The sequence below is a fragment of the Apaloderma vittatum genome, unplaced genomic scaffold (assembly GCF_000703405.1).
Source record: "Apaloderma vittatum isolate BGI_N311 unplaced genomic scaffold, ASM70340v1 scaffold13927, whole genome shotgun sequence".
NCBI lineage: Eukaryota > Metazoa > Chordata > Aves > Trogoniformes > Trogonidae > Apaloderma > Apaloderma vittatum.
The window spans coordinates 2,501-28,488 of record NW_009725772.1 but is presented as its reverse complement, the minus strand read 5'-3'; the positions used below and the strand labels follow the sequence as shown (position 1 = coordinate 28,488).

Sequence of the window (25,988 nt, the reverse complement as noted above, 5' to 3'; positions counted from 1 at the left end):
TTCTTTAAGTTTAATCCAGGCAACAAATTCTCCTCTTGCTCTGACAATGGCTTTTTAAGGATGCTGCTATGTCTTTTGGAGCATCGCAGCAACGCGTGCTCCTGGCTGGCTGTTTCTCTCTTGATTTCCATTAATATCTCCGACAAACTCATCTCTCCCAACACACTTCCAAGAATTTGTTCTCCTGTAGCTCCCAGTTGCCTCCGACTGACACTGCTTTCTGTATGAGCTCAGCTCACATCACAGCCAGGAGTTGCTCAACACTTCTCCGTGTGAAGCCTATAGCACGTTGAAATTACATGCAAAAAAAATTTTGTTGATTTTAACTGACCATATTGCTGTCGTTTCTTGGATATTAAGGCCACCCAAGGCAACCTTCCCTTTTTTATTTCATAAATAACTCCCTCCAGACTTCCAGACTGGGAATATGTTGAGGACAATGAGGTCTCTTGCTGCTAGAAGCTGCAGCAGGACTGGCTTGTGCTCAACACACGAGGACTGAGTTGCTTCACCTCTCTTTTGTGATAAAAGGGAGAGTCACTGTGCACCCATGCAAGGATTATGCAAATAGAAGCTGCTGTTCTAGTTTTTATGGCATAAAAAGTAGTTTTGTGGTTTTTTCAAAATTTTTTTGTAGGTTCAAAGATGAAGACGCTTCAGCGAAATATGAGCATATTCCAGCAAACTAAAATTCTCTTGTGGAAAAACGTACTTATCAAGTGGAGGAGGAAGATGCAAAGCTTCCAGGCAAGATTTAGAAAACAAGAAAAAATGAGTAGCTAATGACAGAGTGGCCAATCTCTGCTGCCCCCTATGCCCCTTTCTCTGCTCTCTCTCTGACCTAGGAGTGGATGCTGTCGCTGCTCTTCTTGCCGCTGATGTTCATAATGTCCGTGTTCATGACGAACACCCGCTACCCCGAAGTGCCTTACAGCCACCTGGGGCAGCTGGACGATCCCGCCTACGATGCCACAGGGGTCACCATCGCTTTTACACCCGTCACCGTGACCACAAGGCAGATAATGTATAGAGTGGCCTTGAACTCTGTGATGATGGGTAGGTTTTGCTCTTTAAATATTTATCTTTGTCATTATCTAACCTATTGTAAACGGTGGTTTAGTCACTCTCCCGTATGTTCACTCAGTAAAGAAATTCCCTTCCAAATCCTCCATTCTTGCAAATATTGGTGCTCTAGTATGTAAATTATTAGTGAGGTCAGTGTGTGTTTCTGAGCTGTAAAGCTCTGCCTTTGTAGAGTACCACTATTAAGACACTTTAGTTCATTTTTTTGAGGTGCAGTTCCTCTGAACTGGCAAACCAGTGAGGAGAACTGGAATGGAGGAGTTGCAATGTTAAAAAAAGGAGTATATACACCCAGTGCCTGTGCACGCTTTTCCAGACCCACAGAAACTGATGGCAATGTTTTTCTTACACACCACAGGTATAAAACTAGAGGCACTGGACAATGAGAGAGACCTGGAAAAAGCCTGGATTTCGAATAAAGAAATTATAGGGGTTGTATTTAAGAACAACTTCTCCTATCACCTCAGATTTCCTACTGGGAATGTAGTTATTCCAAATGACAACTTGGGATACATAGGTAATACAAAATGAGAATTTACGGGTGGGTGGTTGCCTGGCATGGGTAGACATCGAAGCATTGGAATAATCCATATACGTTAAGTGATTTATTTCTTTTGTCAGTGCGTCACTGTCTATCTTAAGAGTTTTCCACTGCACATATGCATGTTTATCATCAGCTTTTCTAGTGAAAACCAATCACATTCCACTGCTCTTACCTGTGATACCCTTAACTTTTCACCCTTGCAGATAACTGTTACAATTTCTCATCACGGTACTGTGAGAGCCCAAGGTACTGGTACAAAGGATTCCTGTCCCTGCAGTCCAGCATCGATGCTGCTATTATAGAGGTAAATCAAATTTACGAACTGATTTAGGTGGCCTTTTTAGATTTGGTCTGGGAAAGACAAATTGGTCTGTGGCAATAGCAAGGGCCAGGCTTGTCAGAAAATTCCACAGAAAAACAATTTTTTTAAAATACTCGGCCATTGGAGTATTACTGGCAGCGATAGTGGGAGCTGGAATGCAACCAGCGGTTCCTGAAGAAAATGACAGCTTGTGAAGATTTATACTACCTCTTGTTTCTCTTCAAAAGAACCATTTCTCTTAAAGGCTAGGAACCAAGCACGATACTACCACTTAATTTAGAGGATTTTTCAGATTCCAAGGAAAAGTCAGCTCTTGCAGGAAGCTAGGGTGCTGGATGACTTCGTTTCAGAGCAGGCATAGTTGCCATTTCTTACCCTCCCTTTTCAAACTGTTCCTCAAAAATATAGGGTCAGGACAGGGGTCATTCCTCCTGGCTGGGCACCTCCAGCTGCCCGGGCTGCTTTCATACCTGGGGAGAGAATCAGGACCTCAGGGAGAGCAAGTGATTTGTGTGGCTGGATCCTCACCTCTGGGAGAGCTTGAAGGATTTACCTCTCTCCATAGAGAAGGGAGGTAGCCTGGCTGAGGTGCAGACACACAAGTGAGTCGGGTGAGCCCTTCCCATAAGGCTTTATTGGGTTATTTGTTGATGTCTTCCATAAAACTGCATTTTAAAAAAAATAATCTAGGGCTGATGAATCATAGGGTTCCTTAAATAAATACATCTCGCTAGAAAATAATAAAGTACTGAGATGTTGACCTTGAATTCCTTTAGGTGGTGGCAAATCATTCTGTTTGGGAAGAAATGAAATCAATTGCTGGCGTCCGTATGAAGTCCCGGAGTGTCATCTTCTCAATTACATTGGAGTACAGTTATTTCATGATTACAATCGTGATGTGTTTCTCTCCGTTCATGTATTTCTTATCAATGAATGTAGCAAGAGAAAAGAAGCAGCTCAAAGTATTGATGAAGACAATGGGGCTGCAGGATATTGCGTTTTGGTGAGTTCTCTTTTACCTGAAGTACCTGTTTGCCAAAAATCAGTATATTCTTGGGCATTTGTGAAATAAGTTAAATGAGTTCATAAGTTTTCTTGAGTACTCTAAGGACAAACCAGAAGGGTTGAGCATGGTAGCAGTGTATTCTTCTCTCTTGGTTATTTCCTCCTAAGGTGGGTCATGCAATCTGTTCTGTGTAGAGTATGAGTGAGTCGACTATGGCAAGTACTTAATATTTTAACCTAAAATGGTTCTGCTGAGCAGATGAAGTTGTAACAGGAGTTTTTAAATAAGGGAAAGTGCAATGCCGTAATGCCAGTTCTCCACCCCCAGGCTCTCCTGGAGCTTGCTGTACACTGTGTACGTGATGGTCCTCTCCTGCCTGCTGACAGCTCTCATGGTGGACGATGCTTTCTACCTCAGCAGCTTCCCCGCAGTCTTCCTGCTCTTCTTCCTGTATGGCCTAGCATGTGTAAGTCAGCTTTCAAAGCCAAATTTTCTCACCGTGTGATTTATTACTGTGTCGAAACCGTACTAGCCGAAATAGCTGAGTGGATTCTCTGACTCAGCAGCAGTGATTTGAATCACAGGCAAGAGGTTGGCCACAAAAGACCTGATTTGAAACTCAAATCAACCCATTAAGATGGACTTCAAAGTCTTTTATTACACAGACCCAGCTCACCAGGGATCCATTGGCCTGACAAATGAAAGTGCAACTGTTAAAGATATTTATTTGCTTCAGTGATTGCAGGAAGCTTCTGTTCTTGCAGATCCACCTGGTTTTCATGCTCTGCTCCCTCTTAAGGACTGCCAAACTTGCCGGCTCCATGGGATTCCTCATCAACTTTCTCTTTGGATGCCTGAGCCTCGCAGTGCTGTTAGAAAATCTTCCGGAGCCGTTGACGTGGTTTCTTGGACTCTTCTGTCCTTTTGCATTTAATGCTGGCATTGCAAAGGTACGGGGCATCATCTCTGCAGGTGAACCTTCCCAGTGTCCTGGTCTCTCTCAGGATGGACAGGGTATATTTTGATCACAGAAGTGGCAATAGAAGAGCCTGCTGTAGTTTGCTGATAGAAAAAGGCTTAGAAAGTCAGAGTCTACGTGCTCTTCCATACCTGTGAAATCTCCACGCATTTTTCATCCACACTCCTGCCCTGTTTTGAAACCCCCACATGAGCTGAGCTGTCCTTGTGTTACAGGAAACAGTAAATTTAACTCTTTAAACCAAGGTTTAGAAAGCTGACACTGGTTTATTAACAAAGTCGCACAAGCTTGGATGCTAAATGAAGCTAGCATAGCACGTTGAAGAATTACAACATGTTTACTTAATTAGTGTGAACACACCTAAATTTACAGCTACAGGTCAGCGATAACTATTCCCTCTATTACTGGTTAAGTGCATTTAAATAAGCCTTGCTTCTCACATAAATCGGCACACGTGTGCCTTGCAGGCGCAGAGGGGGCAAGTTTTCTTTGGTTTGAATTGAGACAGTGGTTGTGATCCTCCCACTGCTGCCTTTACCTTTGGTGAAGTTTCAGTCCTTTTACAAACAGTGTGTGAGAATTATGAATTCTTCGAGATAGCCTAATCGCCAAGGGCAAGAACCTTTGATTAGGAGACTTTCACTCTTGCTTGTTCTGAACATCATCAAGGACAATCTGGCTGTTTATTATCCCTAAGCACACACAATCTCCTCTGCTAATTAGCTCAAGGATTTAATTGTTGCCTTTCAAGAATGATTTACCCATCCTCAAGGCTGCACTTCTTTAAGGACTGATTTACCATCCTTGAGGCAACAAACTCATGGGCAGCAAAGAGAGGCTCCAATGCCCATTCCTCTACCTGAAGAGCAGATGAAAGCAAAGAAAACCATAGCCCTCATCAGAAATAATCTGAAATTGTGCACTTCTATAGGGTGCCTTTCGACTCGAGGAAGCTCCAGCCCATGGCAGCACTGTTATCCCCCGGGGCTGGACCCCAAGTGGGCAGGAGCTGACTCGGGACCATCAGGAGATTCCTGCAGCAACAGAAAAAAGAAACTGAGTTTAGCGCTGATTTACCATATTCTTAAATCGATCACTATGTAAAATTACACCATCTTTGCTGTGATTCTGTCACATCAGGGGTGCCAATATCATGTTTCCTGAATGACTTTCTATAAAACTCTGATCTTTTCTTCTGCTTCAGGATCGTTCTGGAAAATTCTGAATGGGAACATAAATTTACTGCACGCAGAGATTTTGTTTCCCTTCCTCACTAGAAAGAAAGGAAGAAAATATGGCCAACACTGCAGATAATTTTGGGGTTAACAAAGTCAGTTGCATCCACGGTGTGATGGCATGTGCAAAGTTGCTCCACCTGAAAAAGATTCTTCTTTGTCCTTTATTTCAGGTTTTCCATTTAGAAAAATATGGAATGGGTTTCTCTTTTTCTAACCTTATGGATGAATCATACTTTTTATTTTCAACTTACATTATGCTGGTTTTTGACTCAGTCTTGTACATGCTGTTAGCTATGTATTTCGACAGAGTTCTGCCAGGTAAGGTGATTTATGCTTGTGATCGTACTTTCTTCTTTTATATTCTTGATTTATACAGATTGCATGTAATAGCTCCTCAAGGAAATGATGGGCTGCTCCATTTTCTGAGTCAATCAAAATAGGTTTTGGACTGAAAAACTGCATTATATCACCGAGTGCCTCTTCTGTCCCTGGCACACTGGTAATTCCCAAATCAAAGACAACAAAATATATTCAGTGTTTTTTCTTTCTAATTACACTGCTGTTGAGCTATTTAGGAGAAAATAGTGTAATCATTTGTGTAACAATATTTTAATGAGTTAAGTAAAATATTGAATGTATTAGATATAGCCCTGAAGCCGACATTCGCACCAAATGTTTTGGTTTTTTTTCTTTTTTTTTTAAACTGGACGAAATACCAATTTTGAGGCAGCCAAGTACTTATCAGAACCTCCTAATTGTTTAGTCTAGGATGGTGTCTTGGTTGTGGCTTTAGTTAATGACAGGTCATCATCTTTGCTTTCTTCTCAGGAAAATACGGCACCCCAGACCCCCCTTTTTTCTGCCTGAAGCCCTCGTTCTGGGTGAGGAGCAGGAGGGGTGCTACCAAGGAGATGCCCAGAAGAGCAGCGATACCTGAGGAGCTCCTTGGTGACGACATAGAGCCGGTGCCCTCCGAATTCATGGGGAAGGAGGCCATCAGGTTAAGAGAGAAGGAATTGCTCTTCACGCTCTCTGAGTCGGGTAGCTCGGGTTTCATGCTCCCACAGATCACCACTTCTGCCATCAGCTTTGTTTTGACTTACCCAGGCAGACTGTGTGTTCATGAGGCTCTTGCAAAACACTTTGTTTCACAGAGAAAAATCAGAGATAAAAGGCGGATGAGACAAACAGATAATTCAGGCTGGTCACCAATGGTGAAATCTGGGTAAATTCAGACTAAAAAAATAACTTTTTTTTTTTTTTGATGTGGACTTTGTTAAATATCAACAAGTAGAACACAGAGGACAGTCTATTGTAAAACAGCCATCTGTATTGATGGGCTTGACCTTGGCTTTGCAAGGTTTGGTGCTCGAGTACGTGTGCCAGGTAGCGACGTTGACCCTTGTGTAGAGAGAATCCCAAAGGCTGCTGAAACTCAGGGTCCCTTCCCAGGACCCCTGACTTTTCATGCCATTTGTCTCATTTTAAATTAATAAGAATGAAAAAGGGCACCGGGGAAATGTACTTGGGGAATCCTAAAATAGTACCCTTCTTGCCTTCCTTTTAGACTCCACAATGTTAAAAAAACATATAAAAAGAAGGACAAGAAGACAGAAGCTCTAAGAGGTATGAAAGCTGTGATATTGATTCCTGTTAAAGATGAGGAGAAACAGTTGTGCAATCATTTCAGTCAGCCAAAGAAATAAAACAACACTGTAATTGCTTGAAACTATATGTAAAATATTAAAGCAATTGATTTAATATTTTGTTCAGTTTTTATCAATTTTCCATTTTCAACAAGATTAAAAAGAAGAAATATTTTTTTCTATTGTTGTATTTCTGTCTTTTCTGCTGAGTATAGAGCAGCTTTTTCTGCCTTTAGTTAAAGGTTTGCAGATCCTTAACCCACATTGCTTAATGCGCTTCTTATACTTCTTGACTTGTCTTGCCTTGCCTTCAACAATGAGTAGAGGCAAGATAAATGTCATTTGTTCCCAAACTTGGTGTGGTTTCCATTTTAGGTTTGTCTTTAAATATTTACGAGGGTCAGATCACTGCCTTGCTGGGCCACAGTGGGGCTGGAAAGACAACGCTGTTAAACGTGCTCGGTGGACTCACTTTGCCTTCTGAAGGTAGGGTGGCAAATGGTGGGGTCTTCATTCAAAAGCTGTGAAAAGCAGTTGTTCCACCTCATCGCGTTTATTCCCACAAACAGGCTCTGCAACCATATACAACTACAAGCTCTCTGAGACAGGAGACAGGGAAGAGATTAGAGGGATGATTGGCATTTGCCCACAGCTCAACATACAGTTCGAAGTCTTAACAGTGAAAGAAAACTTGAAAACTTTTGCAGAAATCAAGGGCATCAAGTCTAAAGAAGTAGAGCAAGAGGTAAGGGTGTTCTCCTCTGAAACGCATCCCTGTGCAGCAACGCGAGGCTGTAGACAAACCCCCGTTCCAGTAAAAGGTTTTTCTGCACTGTGAAGCTCTGTGCCTTCAGACAATTGAAGCTGGTGTCCAGCTTCAACCAGTTTAGGGGGCAAGCTTGTGGGCTTGGTGCAACCACAGCGATTCCTCTGCTGCACCCAAGATGATGAGGGGATGTAGCAGCTCCTGTAGCAGCTGCTCCTGCTGGTGGTGGCTGGACCTCAGTACATGCTCGCAAAAACTGTGCCTTCAGTCCCTGCCGGATCTCCTTGGCTGCTAATAAAGGCTGGAAGGACAATTGGTGCTGAGAATGGACGTCCTTTGCTCTTCTAGGTGCAGAACATTCTGGAACTGCTGGACATCAGTAACATTCAAGACACTCAAGCTGACAAACTGAGTGGTGGGCAAAAACGGAAGTTATCCATAGGAATAGCCATGCTGGGAAACCCCCAGGTAAAGCACGGGCACAGCTCTGTAATATAGGGAGCATCTAGGTCCAACACAACTAAAACCTTATGCGTGTATTTGGCTACAAGTGCTTGTACTTGGCTAAAAGCTCATGCATGATTTCAGACCTATTTAAAGTGCTTTATTTATTAAACTTAATAAGTGTAATAATTTAATAATTCCATCTTGCTAGACTAGTTTTAAAGTAGACAGATAGTTCCGTGACCTCTGCATTGGTCCCTTGTGTAACAGGGGCCCTCAGTCTCTTCCCTTCAGGACTTGAGGCTTTCTGGAGTACTCCAAACCCCAAAAGATCTGCAATTCTTCCGGTGACGAGGAATTTCATCCTTTCTGCAGGTTTTACTCCTGGATGAGCCAACATCTGGGTTGGATCCTCTTTCCAGGCACCAGGTGTGGAGCCTCCTCAAGGAGCACAGGGCTGGGCGGGTGATCCTGTTCAGTACCCAGTTCATGGACGAGGCCGATATCCTGGCAGGTAGGCACGGACTCACCCTGTAGCATCTCTGCAGAATAACCCTAGAGCAGACAGCCCATGTGAGGTTCAGTTGCAAAAAAAAAAGCTCTGAATAACTGCTCTACAGCATGAACATTTTTGGCTTTTCTGTCTTCTTTAGACCGCAAGGCTTTTATCTCGCATGGGAGGCTGAAGTGTGTTGGGTCTTCTCTGTTCTTGAAGAAAAAATGGGGGATTGGCTATCATTTAAGGTATCTGCTTCAGCCCCAACAACTGGTGTCTGGGAGCATGAGTGTACAAAGAGGCACCAGAATGACTGTAAGGGGGAAATTAATTAACTGAACTAATATCCAGTTAAATTAACTGAAGCAATACTTGATTCCAGAGTAAGGAAAGAATCAAGTATGCTGGACAGCTGGAATTTTCTTTTTCTTTAGGTTATTGTTGTTTGTTTGGGGTAGGGTGGTTTTTGTTTTTCAAACCTAAGCATCTGTCCTTTTTCAACTGAACAGGATCCACGTCAGCGAGTCTTGTGACTTAGAGAACGTGACAGCTCTGGTGAAACGGTACATCCCCAACGTCATATTCTCAGGACACAGTCAATATGAGCTGAGATATAAACTGCCGTTAGAAAATGTGACTAAATTCCCAGGTAATGTATACTCAAACAATTGAGAATTGCTCATTGAGAAAAAAATAATCACAAATGTGGGGAAAGAGAAATGAAAAGGGACATTTTCTACAGGAGTCACGTAAGGACGTTAGAAGCATTATGAACCCCAATTTTAGTATCCATATGTTTAAGATCAAAATATACGACAAATGCTTTTCTACTGTTTGTAATGAAACACCCAGGAGGCTAAATCAGGCTACATGTGTTTCTGAGAGTTTGTTTTTCTTTCTATCAAAAGAGAATTTAGAGACAAGGGAAACTCCATGCAGCACTTGCAGTGGCACCAGGCAGACCCTCACTCTCTGGGTCCATCACACTCAGACGGTCCCAGAGGATGCGTGGTCTGAAATGCTGGTGCCGAGTAGAAAAATATCTTTGGTCAGCTCTGGATCCATCAGTTTTGTGTTCCTCCAGACCCTTTGTATCCTGGCAGCTTGCTACTTTATTGTTTCCCCTTTCACTGGAGATGCTCCAGTCAGGTCGACTCAACTCAGCCAAGGTTGGATCTGGAGACACGTGCTCATGTTTGAGACCTTGAAGGCGCTTGTATTGTCTCTGTCCTGCAGATCTGTTCAGTGGCCTCGACCGCTGCTCCGACCAGGGAATTATCAATTATGGAGTTAGCATGACAAGCCTGGAGGATGTCTTTCTGAGATTGGAGGAAGAAACCGCAGCGGATCGAGAAGGTACAATCACGGCTGCAAACATACAACCCACAGCCGAAGAGAACGGCTGCTTTGCAATAACCCCTGGCCATGCCTCCAACAGCTGATTACTAGGAGGCTCTTAACTTTTTACTCCTTACAAGATAGAAGCTGGTCTTAGACATAAATGTGCACTTGGAAAACTCTCCGCAGATGAGCACGTCCCTGGGGAGGAGTGGGCAGAAGCAGGACCCCAAAGCCCCGACGAGACGGAGCCGGGCTCCCTGCTGCTCTCAGGCACCGGGAAGGCGACCGTGGGTGGCTTGGCTCTCTGGAGGCAGCAGGTCTCTGCCATGGCGTGGGTGCACTTCTTAAAGCTTAAGAGTTCGGTGAAAAACCTGCGGTCAATGTAAGTACAGAGGGATTCTCTGGATCTGGGCGCAGTCACAGCAAGGCAAGGGGCAATTTTCACACCCCTGTTTGGATGGGTGATTGTGTTAATCAATATCAGGTCCTGGCTATGAATGATTGTGGTAATCTGTGCTCAGAGCAGGAAAGCTTCTTCCTTTCTAGTGCTAGCAATATAAAATCTCCCTTTTTTACATTTTTCCTTTCTATACTGAGCGATTTACGCAAAAGAAATACTTTTTTTTATGAAGAAAATAATCTGTTAGAAATACATTATTTTTTCAGATGGATGAGGAAGACTTAAAATAAACCAGTGTGTACAGAGAAAGGAGGGGAAAAGATAATGCTTTCAGACTTCCCCTTTTTTTTAAACTTCTCTCATGTTGCCAGTGTCTGAACTCTTTTGCCCTCGTTGGTCTTCAAGCTGGCATTTCTTGGTGGGGCACAAGAAACAGAAGAGAAAATTGCATTTATGAAAAATTCACACCTTACAGAAGTCTGACAGGCATTCCATGGCCCGAAAAAGTTGAACGCTCCAGATCTGAGGTCCACTCCCTGCTTGATTTTGATGGCCTTTTGAACAGTGACGGTTTGAGCCTTCCGGAAATAAAATTGTCAAAAAAGTCTTTACTGGAAGGGAGCGTTGGATAACCTGAATGTAACAGTGTGCCCTTCCCAATATGGAAATGCATTCTGCGGAATACGTTTTCAGAGCATGTATTCATCTCTTCCTTAATGCAGTTTGCTGCTCTACGTGGTTTTTCTCCTTCCTGTGGTTTTGCAACTGTCCCTGGTTGCTGCCTGGCAGAGCGTGAGTGCCTGGGAGCTCTCATCCGCGCGGTACTTCTTGCCCCTGGGGAAGAGGGCTCGCTCGGATCTGACCACCCTGCTGGTCCACAACAACACGGGTGAGGACAAACAGCCTTTCCTCAGCTTTTCCCAGCCTGAGTCTTCCTGCTGTCGCAAAGGAAAACAAAAAAAAAAGTGAAAGAGTAGATGAGTGTAGGATATCTAAGGGGTGAGGAGGGTTTTTGTGAGAGAAGGGCACTGTCATTTTTAAAGGGCTCTGAATGAAGCCCACTTGGCCTTCAGCAGCTGGTGAGGTCCTGATGCAATGATGTGAAAAGGGATATCACAGCAGAAGAGATTTTCAGAAATGTGGGATCCTCAAACCACACACTGTACCCCAGTTAACGGCTCACTAACGCTGAGTCAAGTTAATGGCCAACTTCCAGAGTTTTACCTTCAGCATTCCTATGAGTGGAGGCTATTTTATGTTATTTGACCAGAATATGATATTGTTGGCTTCATCAAACAGCCACAAATGAGAACACATTTTGTAGCAACTCAGCAAAGGCAGGAAAAAAAATAAGACAATGCAAAAATTCAGTCAGTGAGACTGAAATCCATTAACTTCACAAAAACTAATGCGCAATGATCAACCTTATATGTGCTGTCTGATGTCCACAGTTATTAGATGTTCTCTGTTTTTGTTTGGTGGTCCTGGATTTTTTTAAAAAGTAAACTATCAAAGACCCTTATTGCTCAGTATTATGATTCCTTTTCCTTTGGCTTTCACACCAGGCGCAGGCATTGAAGATTTCATCCACGTGCTTGAAAGCCAAGACCTCACAGTGGAAATAGCAAACGAAGAAAATATCACAGAGGATCTGAAACACAATGGGGCTATAAAAGTGTCTCGCAAAGGTCAGGTGAGAATTTTTTTTTCTTTTCTATTTCTTCCCAATAACGGAATAATTAAGCAAGATGCCTCCATCAGCTCTAACTGTGGGATGGTCCAATTGAGTAAAGCCCATGGGTATAAGGATTTGAAAATGTTTTACCCAGTAAACTATATGCTAGAGGAGTCCTCATCCTCCACCTCCACTGCTATATTTTTGTAGCACAGCTATACGGACTTCCAATACCTCATAATTTGTTTTTTAGCAAACAAAGCATGAGCAAAATTGTTTCAGGCCTAGATTCTCCTGCTATGCTCCTTTTCTACTCCTTCCCTGCAAATGAGAAAAAGCCCAGTTTTCATCTTGTTTTCTTACTCTTTGAAGAGTTACAGGTTTACTGTGTTATGCCACGTGGAAGCCATCAACTGCTTCCCAGTGCTTGTGAACATCATTAGCAATGCTCTGCTCAGAGCCCTCAATTCCACCGTCCACATTCGGATCTGGAGTCATCCATTCTTCTCTGTAAGTGTCAGAGCCCGGCAACCCAGAGGTGCCAAAAACCAGTTCTTAAATCTGGTTAAGATCTCAGGAAATCATCACATTTCAATGGGAAGCCTGTAAACCACCTTCCTTGGTGTTGGCTCCAGAACCATCAGGTTTGACTTAGGGAAAACTGAAGCTAATCTTCCCCTTGAGGGTCTCAAGGGCTGCTGAATGGAGAGGGTGGCTGGGACGGTTTCTTCAGGAGGTTCCTAATTCCCTGCACTGTGTGGTTCAAGCAGTGGCCCATCAGTTGACGGAAGAGTTAACTCGCTGCAAGTCTGGGAGGGAGAAGTGGGACCTGCACCACCCATCACTCCTCACCAGTGGCAAGAGCTTTGCAGGGCTATGGTTTGGGGAAAAAACTGCCTCTTGGCCGATATTTGGTTTCAAATCCCACTTTGTGGTCATACCGGCCTGTACTTCACGAGCAATACAGGAAGATGAATTGTGACATCTAGCCGTTGCATCGCGGGTGTTTTCTACAAATGCTTTGCTCTTCTGTTTTCAGATAAATGATTCGCATTTCTGGGATCATTTTATTTCTTTTTACCTCATTTATATGATGATGTTATTCCCTGGGTTTCCTCCTCACTTTGCAATGGGCTACAAGCAGGATTATAAGGTAAATTCCTTGATGTGGAGCAGATCTGGAGTGGGAAGAGGGGATTGCAACTTCATTGCCACAAGGGTATTTGAATATGATGGGCAGCATGAAGCGTTTTTCTCTGTATTGCCATGAGCAGCTTTGCAGCCAGCTCACAAAAAAAATGCTAAAAGACAGAAGAAAGAAGTGGAATTTTTACCCTGGTATTGCAATGATAACACCTTTTAGTTAGATTTTTATTTCCTGGAGCCATTCCTGTGGGTGCAGTTGGCCAACCAGGCACCAACAATGAACTATCCCTTCTTCTTTTGCCTTCACAGATGGGTGCTCGTGCCCAGTTACGCATCTCGGGGCTCTTCCCCTCGGCATACTGGTGCGGGCAGGCGCTGGTGGATGTCCCGCTGTGCTGGTTCCTTCTCTTCTCCATGTTTGGGCTTCAGTTTTCAATGAGCAGCAGGATTTTCAGGAGCGTCAACAGCTTGGTTTTTCTGGTACAATCCATTCTGGTGGTTGCTGGTCCATGAGGGAGGGGTTGGGGTAATATTTCTGAGCACGTGCAGCTGAGATGCGGTGGGTGCGGATGGTACGGGCAGACCTCTGGGTCACCAGATGCCTACTGACCTTCTCCTTATTTCACCTCCTATTATCTGGGTTTCCCCAGCGGGAAATAAAAGGCAATAAAGGAGTATTTTAAGGCAAGATATTATTTATTTTATATTTTTTTGAATAAAATTTTGCCTTGATACACTTCTTTACACTTAACGGTAAAATTGTGATAATTCCTGAATACACTGATCTTAGTGTATGATCATTTAAACATTGCTATGTATAAGTTTCTAGACGTCTAGATCATTCTGTTTTCTCCAGTGAAAGCCTTTTTTTTTTGTCTAGATCATGGGTACTCTTGGCTATGGAATTTCTATTGTTCTGTTAATCTACTTGATTTCCTTCGTCTTTCGCAAAGGATGGAACTGTCATTTTTGGTCTTTCATCCTGATAGTGGTAAGCATATGGCTATATAATATGCTGTAGGCTTTACAGAAATTTATTTTTATACCTTAAGGATGAACTAGAGGTTAAAACACCAAGTATGGATGTAGAACATAAGTAAAGACATGTGTTTTATAGCAGTCAATTCCATATTAAATTGGTGTCACCATGTTCTGTTCCCACAATCCTGTTGTGGTACGGGGAAATGCTTGAATCTACCTTGAGCTGGTGCAGGAATGGAGGCCAAAAAAAGTTATTTACTGCTCTGTTCAACACCTCACACCCAAGATTTGTAAATGGTTGAGACATGAACCATCAGGTTAGGTGCACATAACCCAAGCCTGACCTGGAAGGGTGGGAAAGAAAAAGATGGGATCTTGTGCTCCACTCTTCTGCTTGAAGCAGCCCCCATGTCTGGGAAGAAGTTTCCCTGGCTGACCCAAACCATCAACCTAACCTCAGACAGAGAACCTCCCGAATCCTCTCTGCTTCTTCTCTGTATTTATTGTCCATTTTTAACATTCTGATAGCAAATTGAAAAGGTAGACCCTTAAGACCAGTGAAGAGCGTAACCCTTCCCATCAGCTTAGTTACCCTCTTGTTCTATTTTCAGGTCTCCTTGGTTTCTTTTATCATCAGCAGAATGATGGATCTCCTTGGTTATAAAGCCTCCCTGTATTTGTCATCTCTCTTGATTCCTGTGTATCCACTCCTGGGTATAGTTATGGACTACCAAGAGGTAAGTGGCGGTGCTGGGCCAGGAGAAGGAAGAACCCCTCCCCACAACACATCCACAGTCGAGCAACTTGGCTTGTACCCTCCTGAGAGAAAATTCGAAGTTATGCACTTGAATTAACACTTGTAAAGTGCTGAGGGCAGTCATGGAAAATCAGCTAAGAATTGAACCAAAGCCTCCAGCTTTGTGAGCCATAAATTTTGTGAGCTATTTATGAGCCATGAAAGGCTTAGAAGTGAAGTCCAAATAGAAGAGAAGATGCAAGTAGAGAGGATGCAAGATGTTTTCTGTGACCCTCAGAAGGAGAATCCGATGCACGTCCCGAGTGTCATGACCTTTTCTGGTACAGGACTGGGATGCCCAAAGTCAAATACCATTACTTGTTTATCTGCATAGTGAATATTTTGGGTAACTCAGAAGCTTCTGTACATTTTCAAAGTATTTGTTGTTTGCTTTTAACCCTTCCAAAATCAGTCAGCATCATACTAAAGAGGTCCTAATTCTATCTTCTTTTTTTTAAATCCTTACAGATTTTTGTAGAAGACACTGGGAATCCAGACAATGATGTGCTAATAGCCGTCTTTGCAGTAAGAAAACCTTTAAGTTTACTTTTCTTTACGAAAGTGTATCTCCTAATCCCTATCCTCAGTTATGAGGAAACAGGCAAGAACCCTGAGCTCACTTCATGCAGAGGGATGATCTTGGAGGGTCTGGATGACAGATTAACCCCAGTCCAAAAATAACTTTGTTCCTTTGAAATGGGGAAGGAAAAATTTAGTAAGCCTTACTAAGCCTTAATGCTGCCCTGCTATTTTATGAATTGTGTTTTTCTCTTACCATTGGTATTTTTCACACTATATACCATCAGTATTTCCTGCCATGATAGATGAGTTCACAGCCTTCAGGATTACCCTGAGTTTAGATGTTAATGGATTTTATTTTAACATACTCTGTTTTTCCCCCATATTTTACAACACTGCTGCCCTCTTCCCAGTTTCAGCTATAGTAGGATGCAAGACAAGGCTGTTAAGGTGGCAACCTCTTTTTTTTTTTTCCCAGCCTTATATCCATTCTGTGTGTTTCATTTTTCTTCTTCGATACTTGGAGATAAAATATGGAAGAGCAGTTCTGAGAACGGACCCCATATTTAGGTTGGTATAAACAGACGTGCACCACAGGTACATGCAAGATCTAAACTCCTACTACACTGCTTTGTCGTAAAGACAGCGTTTGGATCAGGTCTCATTGCCTTTGTGCTCCTATTTTAAAATATTTTTCTTAGTATCAATGATTTTTTTATAACTAAAGCAACGCCTTAAATACCACGTTCTATGATAGTATAAAATAACTCAAACTTGTTAGTGCCACCTCATGGCATTGCCTGTGCTGTGTGGATGTACCAGTTTGGCTCTTTGTACAACACAGTAGGATTATAAATATTGAAAATTATAATAAATAGCAATAAAAAATAATAAAAATAAGACACATTCAACCAGAGGGACATTCACACTTGGTCTACCCCAAATACCTTGGTGGAGAACAAAGGTAAAGAGCAAAATGCTAAGATGAACCTAATGGGTTTTTAGGATTTCCCCAAGGAGAGAAAGCAGCCACCAGCACCCTGAGGAGCTCGAAGAGGAGGATGAAGATGTTAAAGCTGAAAGAGAAGCAGTGAAAAATGCCATAGCAGCTCTGAGTCAGGAGGTACGACTAAGTGTTGTCCTTCTCGGGTTATTTTAGACCAGTAAGAAGCCCACTGGTAAAAACAAACCACCCAGTGTCAAATAAATGCAGGTCAGTGCTTTGGCTGGATTCTCACTGGGAAAATCCAACTCCCAAATGCACAGTGTGGGTCCCATCAGGATAGAGAAGAAAGTTGTTAAGCGAAGGGTCCTGTTGCACCTCATACTGTTGCAGAACTATAAAACAAATTTGAAGGCCTTTAGAAGATTTTCTGCCTTTTGTGAGTGGAAAAAATATTTCTGAGGGATTCATACTATCCAACATAATAGACTAATCTTCCTTTTTTCCTCCTTGCTTTCAGAAATCGGTCATTATTGTCAGCAATCTGTGCAAGGAATATAAAATAAAGCAAGCTGGTTCCGTTTTTAAGAAGAAGAAGAAAATGGCCACCAAAAATGTTTCCTTCTGTGTTAAAAAAGGTGAGAGCTGGAACTGTTCTCCAAGACCTGCTTTGGACCCCCGATCATACCCAGAGAGTGAATTCTCTGCAGATTCTCAGTTATCTGAGCAAAGACACAAAGGTCAAATCTATTTGCTCTGTGGTTAAGGCACGTTTGGTCTGTGATTGATGTGTTAATGAACAACGTGGTGTGGATGCATCCTACTAGTTACCTTAGACTCTCTGTTATCTAGAACGACATAGCCTCCTCTCTCCAGGGCCCGCTCCTGAGAAACCTGGGTGCAATTCTCAGACTTGCAGCATCAGTTAGAGTTGAAATTCATACTGTTTACTTTTTTACGATCTTTGATATTAGCCTGCTCTCCCTTATTTTTTATTTTTTCTTTCATGCGATTGTACCTGAAATATTTGTCGAATAGGGAGTATTACTGAGAAAATTACGTGTATCGATTCCAGGAGAAGTATTAGGACTTCTGGGGCCCAACGGAGCTGGTAAAAGCACGGCAATCAAAATGATTACTGGAGAGACAACACTGACTGCTGGGCAGGTAGGAGGTGCCTGGAGAAAAGGGACCATAACAAAAGTACAAATGCACCTAGGCTACGCTTGAATTTTTCTCAAAGCATTACTAGAGATCAAGGTTTTGACTGAATTCATTGTGCAATTAAATTAAATAATGTCTTGATTAAAGAAAAACAACTGTGAGCTGCTTCTAAGTTGGACAAGCAGTTGCACCTCCCCTGATTGGCCATCTTAATATTTATAAGCCACATCAACGGGGGCTGCAAAATCCCTCCTTTGCTCTTCGGGTTTCCTCACCTAAATCCCAGCGAAGCCTGTAGCCTTCCTCTGAGCCATCCCCTGGTACCTGGGCAAGGCGAAACCATGAGCCTGGTTGTGCAGGTGCTGATGAAGAAGGGAGAAGGAGGAACCTCCCACCTCGAGGACCATGGACCCGCCTTCCTGGGGTACTGCCCGCAGGAGGACCCACTCTGGCCCGACCTCACCCTGCACGAGCACCTGCGGGTCTACGCGGCCGTGAAAGGGGTGCGCAAGGAGGACACGGCTGCTGCTGTCAACCGGTATGGGTGGAGGGTGCTTCCAAGGGTTGGTCGATGTTTTATCCCCCAGTTCTAAGGCTTGGGGCAGAGGTGGGAGGGGAGCAGAAAGTCAAAATTCACTGTGAGCCAATGGCAACCTTGAAAGAAACTCAAAAAATAGAGCTGCTAAAGGGATTTGGTGCTAAATGCCATGATAAAGTGAGTGGGTTAAGAAAAATCTCCAATTTGCCTAAGTGCATTTAGTGGGGATAAATTTACCATTAATGTCTTTTTAAGTATGTTGTCATTAGGAAGCATTTCTAAAAACCTCGATGTTATAGTTTGGCACTACAAGAAAGGCTGCCTAAGTACTGCCTGCTCAGCTGACACGGGCAAGGTGGAGTGGATTTATAATGTAGTTGACGCTAATGATGGGTTTAGAAAAGAGCTTGTGGCTTATTCAGTACATTTTGCTTCAAATATTCACAATAAATGTTTAATGAAAACAAGCAGGAGTCAAGAGCAAGGGAAAGAAAGTTCCTTTTTCTTATCGTTTTGGGAATCCTTGATGAGAGTATTGAGTCAGGAATAACAAAAATGTTCTTCCTCTTATTCCCTTTCCCCACAGAATAGTGAATGCCCTGCAGCTTCAAGACTATTTAAATAAAAAGACCAGAAAATTATCTGCTGGGATAACCAGAAAGGTGTGTTTTGTTTTACCTCTTCTGAGCACTGCAATACTCATAACACAAACCAAAAATCCTCTTTGATTTGTGAACCTACCTGTGCTCCGACCGACCAGGGGGAGCATCACATGGTCTCCCATGGTGAGATGATAGAAATTAGGCTTTTCCTGAACCACATTTCCTATAAATCAGAACTTAAATGAAGTGACATAGTGCCAGGGTCTGCAAAAGAGTTGACTGGAGCCCCTTCCCCTCTTGTAGCTGAGCTTCGCGATGGGCATGCTGGGCAACCCCACGGTCCTGCTCCTGGACGAGCCGTCGACTGGCATGGACCCCAACGGGCAGCGCTGTGTCTGGTGAGTAGGACCTCAGGCACTGTGCCACCACGGTGCTGCAGGGGTTGGAAGCCAAGAGGAGACGCCAAAGGTTAGGTGAAGGGTGTTAGGTTAACGCTGCTCATCTCGCAGCAATGGTTGCGTTGGAAACTCTTTATTTCTTGGTTATCTCTAGCTGAAGAATGAGCAAGGAGAGAGAAAAAACGTTTTGCCTTCATCCTTGTTGCAAACTTTAGGACAGTCACGTATGAGATTTAGAAGAATTCATAAAGGGACCTGAGTCAAAAATATTTTTTGGTCATTATTTCAAAGCATTAACATGTGCACATCGGTCAAACTTTGCTGTATGTGAATTTTTTACACTTGTTTTAGGGGAGAGGCATTTGGAGGGGAAAAGGTGTGAGAAAAAAATGTCTGATATTAGATAGATGTTAGTTTTGGGTTTTTTATTCCCTCTGGTCCTCAGGAAAATGATTCGTGCAGCCCTGAAAACCAAGGAGACAGGAATCATCCTGACGACGCACTACATGGAGGAGGCAGAGGCAGTCTGTGACCGCGTGGCCATCATGGTGTCTGGGCAGCTACGGTGGGCAGCAGCACCAGCTGAGCTGGGACACGGTCCATGCTGTGACAGGGGCTTCTCCTTCAGCCTCACCCACCTCAGCCCATCACCACGGGCTTTATGAAGCTCTTTCCGTGACTTCACCAGCAGTACAATTTGGGATGGTGAGCATCGATGGTTTCACACTAACGGTTCTTTTTTTTTTCTCCTTCCCTCCCCTGGCAGGTGCATCGGCTCCATTCAGTACCTGAAGAACAAGTTTGGCAAAGGCTATCTCCTGGAAATTAAGGTCAAGGATCCGGAGCGCACTGATCTTCTCCATGCTGAGATTTTGAAGATGTTCCCAAGTGCAGCCCGTCAGGAGCGGTAACTATGAAATATGGAACGAACAGTGGTTTCAACACTGTCTCATCCCTAAAGATGTGCCCAGGGTGAGGGTCAGACTGCAGAGGGATGGCAGCTGAGTTCCTGTATGAGAATCTGATTTGCTAATGCCACCACATTCAACCCTGCTGTGATCCCAGCAGCAAAACATCCATATATCCAGCTCGTGATGTGACGTAAAGTTTTGATTCCCGAACATCAGCACAGAGCAAGAATCACCCTGTTTTCTTTTTCTTCAAGGTTCCCCTCTCTGCTAGTCTACAAGGTTCCAATGGAAGATGCGCTGCCTCTGTCTCAGTCTTTCTCTAAACTAGAGGAAGGTAAGAGCAAAACAAGATGACTTTTTGAAAAGGTGGAACACAGACTGCCAGTTTTCAACTCTCTTTCCATTTCTTCACAGCCAAACGAAACTTCAGCCTTGAAGAGTACAGCTTCTCTTTGAATACTTTGGCTCAGGCAGGTGGTTTCAAGGCTAGACGGGCTGTAAAGGCACGAGCAGGAGCAAGAGCAGCAGCGAGGCCTTGGCCAGCTCAGCGGCAGGAGGCTGCTCCGCTGAAAAATTGTCTGGGGGTGGTGGGCAAAGGGTCCTTTACTGGGAAAGTGGTGAAGAATGGTTTGGTTTTTTCTCACTGCTGGGATTTAGCGTGGTGGGAACAAGCCTAGGCAAAGTGTTGCTGCCTGACTCTCCTCACCCAAGACAAGCACGCAGCACACCCAAGGGATGGATGCCCGTGGTAGATGCCCATGCCCAGCCTCTCTGCTCCTGAAGCAGCAGGTTATTGCTGCTGGTGGCAAAGACAAGGGGAATGTCTGTGACAATCCTTTGGTGGGTAAAACCTACTCCACAGATACAGCTGTGGGCAGCTGGTACCTCTCAGCAGGTTATACCAGAGAGCACGGGAGTCTTGGCTTTTGCATGTGTGCTCCCCACGTAAAGCCACTTCATGTACCTCTCACCGGGGTTATACCTCTGTAAAGGAGCACCACACTGCCTAGTGACAGTTGGAGAAATAATTGTAACTTTATTTTGCCCATTTCAGGTGTTTTTGGAACTGTCACGAGAACAGGAAAAAGATAATTTTGATCTGGCTTTCGATGGGACTTTCGAATGGAAGCATAGGACTGTTAAAGATCGAAGATGCTCATTTACACATTACTCAGTATTAACCTAACTGATATGATACTGCTCTTATTTACTACCATTATCAGCATACCACAAAGAGGAGGAACAGGCTCTGCCTTTCCAGTGAGCATCATCTGACGGCTGCTCTTTGCTGCAGAAGACATTTCCCCTGCACTCTGCAGGTGCCTACAGGAAGCCCTACTCCAAGCTTCATTTCCACTGGCTGGTTGAGGAAAAAAAGTGTCTGCACTGGTGAGAGCTCCTGTCAAGCAGAGCAGCGTGCAGCGGAGGAACAGAAAGGTTTGCAGAAAGAAGGGTCATAATCCATCTCTGGGGATCAAGGCTCTGCTTTCCCTGGTGGATATGGGTGCATCAGGGTATCTGGACACGCTGCTCATCCTCTGGGCTCCTCTCTCACAGACGTGTGGGACTGTTGGTCTACGACGCGTTTAAATACATCGTACTGAAATTTGCATTCTATTTTTATACCCTTCCAATAAACGTCTCTATAGAAACCATGGTTACACCCTCATATGTCATGATTGTTATGGACCATCAGGAACAACTGAGTGGCTCAAACTCCTTCCCTGGGGGATGGAGGTGGCTGCAGAGAGCCCAGGGTTGCTGGCCAGGCAGTGGTAGTCCCTCATGTTTACCACCTCATGTTTACCATCTCAGCAAGCATGCTCACCCTGCCCTCCTACCACACCGGGCCAAATGACTGTCACTCCTCCCTCTGGAAACCAGCCTGGGGTGTCCAGCCTGGAGAACAGAAAGCCCCAGGGAGACCTTATAGCAGCCTGTAAAAGATGGGGACAGTCTTTTTAGCAGGGCCTGTCGCGATAGGACAAGGGGCAGTGGCTTTCGACTAAAAGAGGATAGATGTACGCTAGACATAAGAAAGAAAATTTTTTATGGTGAGGGTGGTGAGGCACTGGCATAGGGTGCCCAGAGAGGGGGTAAATTTCCCAACCCTGGGAACATTCAAAGTCAGGTTGGACTGGGGTCTGAACAACCTGGTCTATTGTAGATGACCCTGCTCATAGCATAGGTGTTGGATTAAATTGCTTTTAAAGGTCCCTTCCAATCCAAATTATTCTATGATTCCATGATTTTCCTTCTGACAACTTGGGAACACGTTATCCCTGTGCCCAGCACGTTTGCAGAAGTTGAAATCTCTCACAGTCCATTTCTCTTTATATAATCTGAAGCGGTGGCTGTGTTGCAATAACTGTTTGCGTATGCTCCCCACTCAGCTTCAAAACATATTTTGGCAGACAGAGGACACGTATTTAGAGAGATCGGGATCGTTTCCCTCCTGGTTGCACAACAGCTCCCTTTCTACTTGTCACCCTTGGGAAACAGGGAAGTGAAATCACCAAATATTTTGATCACCTGTTCATGCACTCTGGGAAAAGGGAGCTCGGTGAACGGGAAGAGTTTTATTAGTGCCCAGGGAATGTCAGCGGCGGTGGAGGACTCAAGTCATGAGCCTCCTGATGTAATGACAGTTTACTGGTACTTGGTTTTGTTTTTTTTTCTTCAGCATTTCATGATTGGTACCTCTGGAGAACTGGGTTTGAGTGGACTTGTAAAATACACCAGCTTCCCTCTCCTCTGCCCTCCCTGTCTCTGCTCTTACACACAGATCCCCACTTCTTTAACCTGAACAATCTCTTTTCTACCACATAGCACTGGGGGAAGGCGTCCCTTTGGAGGTCTTTGAATGATATAAAGACACAAACAGTAATAAAAGCCACAATGAAAAAAATCCTACCCCTGAGAGAGCATCTCCAGGAGCTGAAGAGGGGAACAGGAGTGCACTTGGATGCAGCGAAGAAAAGAAAGGTGAACTGAGGTGTGAAACCTCCCTGTGGCAATTGTGTTGCTGTCTCTGGGGTGAAGAGCACCTCCTGCCTTGGCTGTTCCTTCCAACACTGCTTGTGCTGTTGGTTCTTTTAAGTAACTACCACCAACCCACTTCACCCTCCTCTATGACAGGTTTGACAGATTATTCTCCATGATATTTGAGGCTTTCTATTGCAGGAAAAAGCAAAGCAAGCAGAGCAGGCTCCATCATCTCTTGCACAAGGAGAAGAAGGAAGAAGACCCACAGAGTCCCCACAAAGGTGAGTTGGTGAGAGCCGGGGCTTTGCATCAGCTCGGAGGGAAGGGGGAATGGGACTCGTGGCAGTGCCAGGGCACAGTCAAGAGTTCCAGGTCCTGGCTCATGGCCAGTGCTTGGAGAAAGGGGTTTTGTCACCAGCACAAAGCAAAGCTTAGCTGGCATGATGGAATGAACAAAAGTTCTCAAAAAGTTCAAGAAGACTTAGCTTTTCCATTGAATAAAAAAAAAAGAACAAGAAAGAGACTTCCTGGAAATGAAACAGCTTTTAAATATTCCCTTCAGAGGTCACCTCTGCCTCTGTCCTTTCCCCTGCCCTGAGCTAAAGGGCTGTGGGGATAAAAGCCACCCCTCAGCAGCTGCCACGGCTCTACCTGCTCTTTGAGGGCAGGGGCTGAGGGCAGCCGGGTGGGAAGCACCCTGCTCCGTAACACACCCCAGCTCCAAAACTGGCCGAACATTTGAGCTGTTCTTGTTTTTCCAGCACAGCACCAGCCCCGCACGCACGCACGCAGGATCTTTGCTGATAAACCTGAACCAGGACATGTTGGCCGCTCCGCAGGATTCATCTGTCGTCCCAGCACGACGTGGGTGAAGCAGCTCCCTGCTGCGGGTGCTGCACATTCCCCACAGTAACTCATGCAACAGCTTGGTCTTATTAACAGAGAAATTCTTATTTATTATATTTAATAATGCCCTCTTTATGCAGCAATGTGCACAAAGGGCCATTCACCACCAGCCGCTGCCAGCGCTGGTCCCCGAGCACTATGCCCCAAACGAGCATCCTGGAGCAAGAACAGCCCATGCCTTCCAGGTTAGGTAAGAAAAATGGTACCAGACAGTAGATTTTTAAGTGCTGGGGAGCAAGGCATATATGTGCTCAGAATTTGAGAGCAGTATTCCACCTGCACAGTTTTGAGGAGCCAAAAGGTGTTAGAAAAATGTCTGCACAGGGCTTCCAGACCTCCTCATCCTCTTGCAGGTGTGACAGAGACATGAAGGTTGTCTAGTTCAAATACTAGTTAACCAATTCCCCTGAAGTGCATGTAAGCAACCACAACAAAAAGGGGTATTTCTGCAAATTCCAAGGAGCTCCACAAAAAGGAGTAATGCAAGCTTCGAAATAGCTATGAGGCAAACTTCTGCAGAGCAGGAGGAGAGTAAAGCTGAGCGACATCAAGCAAAGGACTGCTGGGCTACAGGAAGCCCATAGCAGGTCTGCCTGTCGTGTCCTGCCTACAAACACCCTGAGAGGTAAAGACAACGTATTGTAGCCCCGTGCAGCCCCTTCTGTGACCCCTTTTTATAGAGACAGTGCCATGGCCACACACACTTTCCCCTGAGCAGGCATCTCCAGGTCTCTCTCCGCTGAACAAAAACCATCTTTTCTTCTGAGCCACTAGGAGGAAGAAAAAAAAAAACCAAAAAACAAAGAAGAGACAGGACCAGCATCAAAGAGAAAGCTATTTGTGTCTGCTCTGGAAGGAAAGGCACACGGTCTCTGTGCTGCAGGAGCATCTCCAGCCAGCAAACCCACAACAGGCTCCACTGCAGCGAGCGCAGCCCATTCCCCTGCAACACAGCCGGCCACACGTGGCCGTCCCAGAGCGGGGCCAGATGTTCCACAAGCAGAAGAAATGAGGCAAGGCAGGTGTTGGCAACCTCAGCGGCGTGGGAGTCCAATTCTCTTTTTCCATTCGCTTGAGACAGAGGAGGAAATCAGTGCTGGATCACAGCTCAGCATGCAAGCTGTGCTTCAGCTCCCCAGCTAACGCGGACCAGTGCCCGGTCTCCCATTTGCGGCACGTGAGCACCAGGATGTTGTAACAAGCATTTCTCAGTATTTAACTGTTAAGGCTTGAAGTACTACGCATATGAAAGCTGAGAAGATATTTCTCTTGCACAGGTACTTCCTAATTCTACTCAGCACCCCAAAACCCTTTTGAGACTCTTAGGTCAAAATACTCTCTTTAGCAGCAGATGGATAAAATATCAGGCAAAAAGACTATGTGTGGCTGTGACAGCAGCCAAACCCAACAAAACATTTACTTCAAAGCAGGCGGAAGGGTAGCTTGTCCAGCTGGAAAAAGCAGGAAACGTTTTTTTAAAAGAGTGGAAAAGGGAGACAGAGAAGGAGACGATTGTGTAAGTCACGATGTTTCAATTAGATCATGCCTGAATGATAACAGAAGTTCGTGAACTTATGTTCCAGGAGAAATGGAGGTGTGCAGTTTGCCCCCGTGCATCATTGTCCTGGCACAGGCATCAGACGATGTTTTATGGACAGGTAAGGAAGGGCGTGCGCTGTTCACTAGCTGAGATAGAAACACACCTCCGTGTCTGTGGTCACGGTGGACGCCACCAGCGTGGGGGACAAATATGCCCCTCCCGCAGGGTCTTATACTTTTCTGGGTGAATTTTGGCCATTTGAAAATATCAGAGGTCATTGCACTCCGGTAATTAATTTCCCTGGAGCTGGGTCAGGGATGGTTGACGGATGGCAAAGGCAAATCCTGCCCATGGATTTGGGACATGCTGGAACAGGTCCTTCTTTGCCATTGTGGAAGTAAAATACCACGGTATTCCTGGGAGAACTGTCACTTCCATCAGCTATCTTGTCTCTCCTAGGTAAATGGATGCAGTTAGAGGAACCTGTAAATGATCAGCTCTCTTGCAGGTGGCCACACCAGCCCGGCTCTTGGTTTGAGCAAGTTTTCTCACTCCGTGACCCACAGACTTGAGAACCAAGATCCAGCCCAGCCACGAGCTCCTCCAACCACAAAACCTG

At 44.6% G+C, this 25,988-nt stretch overlaps 1 protein-coding gene across 1 annotated transcript; it reads left to right on the top strand.

Annotated features, from left to right (window-relative positions):
* Nucleotides 1-645: 645 nt before the first annotated feature.
* Nucleotides 646-25,487, top strand: LOC104276635 (ATP-binding cassette sub-family A member 10-like; the record flags this gene model as incomplete). Its single annotated transcript, XM_009873035.1, has 41 exons — nucleotides 646-747; nucleotides 846-1,056; nucleotides 1,442-1,600; nucleotides 1,831-1,931; nucleotides 2,726-2,952; nucleotides 3,283-3,421; nucleotides 3,720-3,905; nucleotides 5,343-5,490; nucleotides 6,001-6,172; nucleotides 6,740-6,798; nucleotides 7,194-7,304; nucleotides 7,388-7,563; nucleotides 7,933-8,052; nucleotides 8,404-8,542; nucleotides 8,682-8,772; nucleotides 9,034-9,173; nucleotides 9,761-9,880; nucleotides 10,052-10,247; nucleotides 10,988-11,154; nucleotides 11,831-11,958; nucleotides 12,313-12,450; nucleotides 12,980-13,093; nucleotides 13,396-13,566; nucleotides 13,967-14,077; nucleotides 14,679-14,804; nucleotides 15,332-15,388; nucleotides 15,861-15,952; nucleotides 16,388-16,505; nucleotides 16,846-16,963; nucleotides 17,401-17,492; nucleotides 17,849-18,027; nucleotides 18,614-18,689; nucleotides 18,933-19,027; nucleotides 19,473-19,592; nucleotides 19,794-19,934; nucleotides 20,193-20,272; nucleotides 20,353-20,408; nucleotides 20,993-21,112; nucleotides 23,122-23,204; nucleotides 23,910-24,019; nucleotides 25,413-25,487. Coding segments are annotated over exons 1-41 (5,164 nt in total), but the record flags the coding sequence as incomplete, so codon positions are not given.
* Nucleotides 25,488-25,988: the final 501 nt, after the last annotated feature.